General features: G+C 40.5%; 1 protein-coding gene across 1 annotated transcript; it reads left to right on the top strand.

Annotated features, from left to right (window-relative positions):
* The first annotated feature begins 1,162 nt into the window (after window positions 1–1,162).
* On the top strand, window positions 1,163–7,271 carry LOC311502921 (cell adhesion molecule 4-like). The gene is made up of 5 exons (XM_084565376.1): window positions 1,163–1,902; window positions 2,594–2,863; window positions 3,029–3,361; window positions 4,294–4,551; window positions 4,747–7,271. Exons 1-5 carry the CDS (start codon window positions 1,821–1,823, stop codon window positions 4,917–4,919), a joined length of 1,116 nt encoding a protein of 371 aa, XP_084421502.1. The 5' UTR covers window positions 1,163–1,820; the 3' UTR covers window positions 4,920–7,271.
* Window positions 7,272–7,510: the final 239 nt, after the last annotated feature.

Here is a 7,510-nt window from a genome sequence, read left to right as displayed (position 1 = left end):
TGTCTTAAATCTCCTCCATTTGTTCACAGTCTATCTGACTGTGGATCTCAAACTCTTTAGAGGTGGCTTTCTAACCCTTTTTTTCAGACTGATGACTGATGATCATCATTTTATGAGTTCCTTAGAAAGCTCCTATTCCTGCGAAAGACTGGCCACCTATGTCTGTGCCAAAATACACTTCCACAAAAATGTGTTGTGAAGATAAGACTGCGACAAATTCCACAGGGCACTGAACTGAAATGCATCTGAACTGAAATGCGTTACATTGATTAGAAATTCCTTAACAGGAATAAGCGGGTGTCTGCTGGAGCCTATCCCACCTGTCATCGGGCGAGAGGCGGGGTACACCCTGGACAGGTGGCCAGTCTATCGCAGGGCTAACACAGAGAGACAGACAACCACTCACACTCACACCTACGGCCAATTTAGAATCACCAATTAACCTAACCAGCATGACTTTGGACGGTGGGAAGAAGCCGGAGTAAGCCGGAGAGAACCCACACAGACACAGGGAGAACATGCAAACTCCACACAGAAAGGCCCAGTCGGCCCATGGATTCGAACCCGGGACCTTCTCGCTGTGAGGCATCAGTGCTAACCACCTCGCCACTGTGCCACTCCCATATGTGCTTTCGAGTTTCTAATCAATGTAATGCATTTCAGTTCAGTGCCCTGTTTCCTGTAAATAAAAACCTGGAATTTGTCGCAGTCTTATCTTCACAACACATATTTGTGGAAGTGTATTTTGGCACAGACATAGGAGCTTTCTGAGGAACTCATAAAATGAGCTGTGGTTGAGCATCAGTCTAAACAAAAGGGTTAGAAAGCCACCTCTAAAGAGTTTGAGATCAACAGTCAGATGGATTGTGAACAAATGGAGGAAAATTAAGACGACGGTCACTATCCACAGGAGAGGCCGACCAACAAAGAGCACTCCAAAACAAGACAAATAATAATCTGAGAAGTCACAAAAGAACCCTGGGTTACTTCTATGTAGCTAAAGACTTCTCTCACACCCACCAAACATCTGGAAAACTCTAAACAACTATGGTTTACGTGGCAGAGTGGCAAGGCACTTTTCTTTCCAAAAGGAAAGGAACATTTCCTCCCATCTGTTGTTTGTTAAAGATCACGTGGGCAAGCCAGAAGACCATTGAGAGTATGTTTTGAGGACAGATGAGGCCAAACTGTTCGGCAGGGTTTACAATGCCAGCATCATAACAAGTTCTCTCTCGGGACTGATGTGAAAGTCCACTGAGGTTTTGATTATTGTTTAAACCGCACCAGATGTGTAATAGATCTAACAAGGCTGGTAGTTCAGTTTGTATTGGCACTATGAGCTAAAATGGTCATATAGTCATATTTTCCCCTTCAACAGAAAAAGGAAATTCCCTGACGTTCCGAAAAAATATGATGTCACTGCACGAGAAAACTACTTCCACATTATCTTATCTTACCACCCATTTACTTTGCTTTTACTTTCACTTAGAGGCTACAGGTTGACAGTGGGGCAGTCTAGGGGTTCACGCTGATGCCAGGCTGAGTCATTGAAGTTGCCTCAGGTCACAAGTGCATCAGTATATAGGGACTTTCCCAAAAAAGACGCACGTTTCAAATCACTTTCAGTTTAACCTTCAGTGATAATTCATGGGTTTTCCACATGACTCGCCAGCCTACTGGATGTCTGCAGCACCGCCCCCTGCTCACATCTTAAAACCTGCATCAGGGAGTGGACCTTTTGCTTTTCCCCGTCAGACCACGGAGATTTAACATCACCAAGACAGACTCAGCTCGTTTGCCCACAAATCTAACCGGACATCATGTGGTTCTCTTCCATCTCTTCCATAGTTTTGGTTGTTTGTCTGATGAGCTCTCTGCGTGACTTCCATGTGTCCAGCTGTGGTAAGTTTTCTTTATTTGTTGATCTGCGGTTTTCATCGTTCGCCTTTTTTTAGAGAGCGATTGTTTTTCTCTCTCGTTCTCTTCGCTCTTTACATCATGTACCGTACAGCTTAGTGTCCTGCTCAAGTGTTTTAAGTGTCTTGAAAAGTGTGTCTGAATTGATCAACTAGTTGTTAACATTAAACAACATATACTCTGTACTTTAGCTAAGAAAATAAATTTGACTTTTCTTTTGTACGTTATCAAAGCTTTCACTGTGTAGATCAGGACGTCAACATTTTTATTATACTAACCCAGAACTACAGTTGTTAAAGCTATAAACAGTCCGATCTTCAATCAGATCATCTATAAAGTTGTATTATGACGTATTTTTTTATTACTAATTATATTATTAATATGTTATAACATGTCATACCTAAAATTAAAACATGTTAGTGAGTTAAATGTGCAAGAAATTACAAATTAATGAAAAAAACTGCTAATGTGCTGATGGATCATTTTAGGTTGCCAGGCAACACATCACTAGACCCAGCAAGGAGTCATTGATATTTTATTTAGAAACATGAAAAACATGAATACATTTCATCAACAGTTAACATTACAGTATATATAGTACTTTAATGTTTGGTTTTCACTCATGAAGGACATTGTGTGTGAAGATGTTTCACAGCAGTTTTTGTTTATCTTACAGATCACAAGTGTGCAGATAAACCTGTATTCACTCCATCCAGTCTGGTAGTGAAGTATGGAGACCCAACCTCTGCTACATGTGTTCCTTGTCATAATTCCTGCCAGGACACCGTATCTGGTTTGGAAAAACCTCAGGGAGTGGTAACAGAAAATGGAACTACGTTGGTGTGGACCGTTGACAGAGTGACTGAATGGGACTCAAATATCACGTGTTATTACACCACTCATGATGATAAACAGTGTTGTACCAACCTGCCTGTAACTGTCTACCGTAAGTAAACTTGACCAAAACACTTTTAATATTGATGGTTTTATCATTTATGATCAGAATTTATTCTCTTCTTTAGCTCAGATTCACAGTAGTTACAGGGATTTATAGTCTCTAGTTTGCTTTGTGTGTCTCTCTACATCTTTGTCTTCGTCCTTGTCTCCTCAGAGCCTCTAGAACATGTGTCCATCAGCTTTGTAGATCACACTGGGCCGATGATTGAGGGTCATCAGTACCAGCTGCAGTGTACCGTGAAGAACGTAGCTCCTGCTAAACACCTTGTTGTGACCTTCTACAGAGGAGAGACAGCACTGGATCAACTCCAGTCTATAAGTAGTGAACGCTATAAACCAGTGAATGAGAACTTCACTCTGAACATCACTGCTAGTAAAGAAGATGGTGGAGCTCAGTACTGGTGTGAAGCCAAACTAGAACTGGGACCTGAAGGACCACGACCCCCTCCAGTGGTGAAGTCAGAAAACATCACTGCTACAGTCTACTGTGAGTCTGACAAGAAAAAACTACTTTAACACCTTTGTTAATCATTTCACTCCACTTACTTTGATGGATGAAGTCCTTTCATTCATTCATTGAAGCTGTTCCTAACCTGGGACCTTATAGTGACAAACACACATACATATATCTCCTAACTGTCCACTTCTCCTCAGCTTATCAGAGATTTATTATTTGGTTTGCAGGTCCAAGACTTTACTGTTTTGGTTTTCTCTCATAGTTCTGACCAGAATCACTTTCTGTTGCAGAAGGCAGCTGTTTATAGAGCTATAGAGTGTTCAGCCTTTCAACAACTATTAGATGGACTGCCGTGAACGTTTTGATTCGGGTCACGTTCAGGATCAATTCATAAACCTTATGTCTAGAATTATTCTCAGATTAAATATAAAGTACAGACTCATTAGCCTAGGACTTTATTCGTGTTTAAGTTCCTGCAAAAATAATGACAATACTGTCAGCTTTATCTGTCTGTATTTAATGCGAATGCATGTACGCGTACTAAATATATTAAACTGAGACAGTGTGAGCCCAGTAGCTTAAACATCCCTGTACCTAAGGGCAGTCTAACAGAACAGTTTTTATCTCAGTGAGTTTTATTCACTGGGACCCTGTGCTCTCTTAAAGTCATTCTACATACAGTATACTAAACATCATATGCTCCGTGTTTAAAGTATTAATCTGTAAAATGACCTACAACTGTTGAATAAATGATGAGGAACAAAGGGTATAATACTAGCCTCAGTTGGGAGGGAGGCGGTGATAATGGTAGCAGAAACTGAAACACAATGAAGAGTGAGGAACAAAACTGTGATGACAGTAAGGAGGTACTTTCCACTGCAACATTACAATGTGTGTGTGCGTCAGTGGATAAGGTGTTGAAATAATTTGTTCTATTTCTTCTTCTCTCAATCAACACACAGATGGACCTAAGCTACTTGTGTCAGCAAATGAAAACATCAAACTCACAGCAGGAGACACTCTACGTCTGAACTGCTCGACTGAAGGAAACCCCAGACCCTCATACTCCTGGAAGCTCCCAGCAGAAAGAGATAACTCCACCTTCAACGGCAACGTTCTCATCATCCAGTCTGTGAGATCTGATCAAGGAGGGAATTATGTTTGTACCGTCAGCAACAAAGTGGAGACTGTCCCTGTGCATTTTTACGTGGAAGTCCAAGGTGAGTGTTTTCATTTCCAGTTTTCGAAGGCTAGACGATGTTGCTTCCAGTATTGCTACAGCAGTTGAAAATTAATAATAATTCATGCAAAACCAGGAATCAAGTTTGTTGTGACTGTTTCATTTTGTATTTTTCTGACATATAATGTTTTCTGTTTCTTTTTTCTTTACCTGTACCTCTCACCCACCTCTGCAGAGAACATCATCCCATACATTATAGTGGGGGTAATAGCAGCTCTTGTCCTGATTGCCATCATACTGATCTTGGTATACAAGAGTTACTACAAACACAACCGAACAGGACAATACAACCTGAAGGACGTTTTGCGTCGCCATACGCAACATGTTGCTGTGCCTCTTGAAGGTTAAACCTGCACGAATGCGTGACATGCAGATGGACCCTCTGAAGCTGGTGCTTTGACTTTACTTGTGGAGTTAAAGTCATCGAGGAGCCTTTGTGGATTTGTTGTAAAGACTCTGGTGATCAGCTACAACGTCCCCAGTTTGAGTTTTGCTGGTGCTACATCTCTGTCTCCTTCATTTCTTAACACGTCTACACTGACACAAAACGGCAAAAATAATATGATAAAAAAAGAAAAGGAGAACTTGAGTAACCTATGTGCTGAACCGAAAAAGCAACTTCCTCTCATGCTAAACTCATGTGAGAAGTTTACTGTGAGAAATCACGAGACATTCGGTTGACTCACACAGGTAAAGTGAAGCTAGAAGCCGTGGATTGCAGTGTTTTAGAGAGTGTTGTCTACGGGTTAGATAATTTAATTATTTAAAAATGTATTTAAAATACTCTAAAGTTTAAAATAGGCCACTGTACCATACTCTAAGCCAGGGCCATTCAGTCACAAATTTTGCTGGGCCAAATTTTAAAATGAAGAAATGTTAGGCGCCCAGTAAGCAGTAATGACGTATTTCAAACCAATACAGATCAATATGATGAGAAATATGCTTTTCATGTCAATTCTAGGTTTCAGAGTGGAAAATGACATGTTTTAGACTCTGTGTCTTGGCACTACTCCTGTCAACACCACTAGCCACAATTAAAAACAATGAGCTGCATTGTGGGTAGACTGTTGCTAGGCTGCGCAGGGTGTTCACGGTCTAAAACACTGTAGGAATTATTGTAATCTTGCAAAACAAGTAGCCCTCTCAATCTCTTCAATTCAATTCCTGCTGGGCCACTTTAGGGTTGGTTCTGGGCCGCATGTGACCCACGGGCTGCTAATTGACCAGGCCTGCTCTAAGGATATAATTTACCATAATCAGCGGTGTGGTGTATGTTCTACATACACTTTTATATGTTACTCATTTCAGTATTGGTGGACACAGTCCCTTTAAGAGTTTGGTTTGGTAAACCCATAAAACAGCTGGTTTCGGTAAACACTATCCATACTACTATACAGGCTTTTTTGGTACTGTTTTCAGTTGGTGGCAGCAGGACTGTTGAAAACACTGTGGGCTTTTAATAGCTGTGCAAGGAAATTTCCACGCAAGTTCAATTTTATAGTTAAAACATGTTAATATTGTACCTTTGTGGCAGCTGGGTTCTGCAGACCCCCTGATGAAGGTAAAACCTTGTGGCTGTTACCTACTTTATCACATTTGATATCCATCCTGAAGCCAAATCAGCTGTTAGTTTTGGTCTTTGCCTACAAACTGAATAACAAAACATATCCCAAGTTTTATCCTTGAACTGTTGCACAACCTTGAGTTCGGTACATGGAGGGAATGTGGTTCAAGATTCTGATTCATAGATTTGTCAGTAAAGCTTCAGTCAGTTGCTTTAGTCATATCAGTGTCATACTGTCCTACGTCTGTCTGTCTGTCGCTTCATTGGGTTTTGGGACATCTTGCAAAAGATCTGCAGCTGAGAACTAGTTGACTCATTAACTATTACAGAAACTTCTGTTAATGTGTAAATAAATGAAAACACACATACACACACACACACGGAAATAATGCTGTTTTAAACACTGGATGTGGAGTGTGAACAGACACAGATTTTAGTTCTGTAAATATATAAAAGGTTGTGTGATAACAAAATGTTTATTTAATGTGTCTAAACGTCGGCTATTGATACCAGCTGATACGTGTGAGACTCAGGAGTCACTGTAGTCTGTCAGTCACAAAGAATCCAGCAATGCAACCAGTTTTGTGAGTTTTATATCATGTGAAGTTCATTTGACCTCATGGGGCCTGAATTTCCAGTGTAGCTGTTGTGTAGGTGATCATGCTGTTTTATTGCTCTTTGCTGTTTTCTTTCACATATCATTCCGCTAATAACTTTATAGCTTCATTTAGTGGTGTGCTGTTCATGTGAAGCTAAATATTCAGATGTAAAAATTCTCACATTGAGCCCACTGAAGTCTTCACCCCAACCCACAGATTATACAGTATGTGTGTGTACAGCAAGTGTGAAAGTGAACAATAAGTGAAAACTGTACAGTTATGAATTGTATGCTGGAGCACCCGTAAGAAAATATAAGCTTTTTTAATGTTTATACGTCAATAAATGATACTACACTTTTACATATGATCTCTGAACACTGATTATAGTTATTAGATGTAGGAATCTGTCCTTGCATCAGAGTATAAATTGAAGATTGTTAGACATGCTCACTGGACTTTACAGCGGAAGAAGTGAGTACTAAAAAAAAAACCCTGAATGTGCCAAGAGAACATTAATTGGTAATTATACTTCCTGTTTATGAGATTCTTCCCTGACAGTTCCATCCCCTCACAACTCAAGAAATGATGTCTTGAACTCTGCGGATTTCTGGGGAAACTCCGGGGCAGAAGCGCGGAGGGTGGAGTGAATACATTCCTAGAAATGTTTCACTCCTTCCTTTCCTCTCGCTACTCCTCTTACAGGAAGAAAAGCTTTTGATGAGGTCAGGAAAATAGCAGGACTTAAGGGACAGTTTGTCTCGTCCCTGAGTGTTGAA

Source organism: Chelon labrosus (assembly GCF_963514085.1).
Source record: "Chelon labrosus genome assembly, chromosome: 2".
NCBI classification, from domain to species: domain Eukaryota; kingdom Metazoa; phylum Chordata; class Actinopteri; order Mugiliformes; family Mugilidae; genus Chelon; species Chelon labrosus.
The sequence above is the reverse complement of the archived record's forward strand: the minus strand, read 5'-3'. Positions and strand labels throughout refer to the sequence as shown.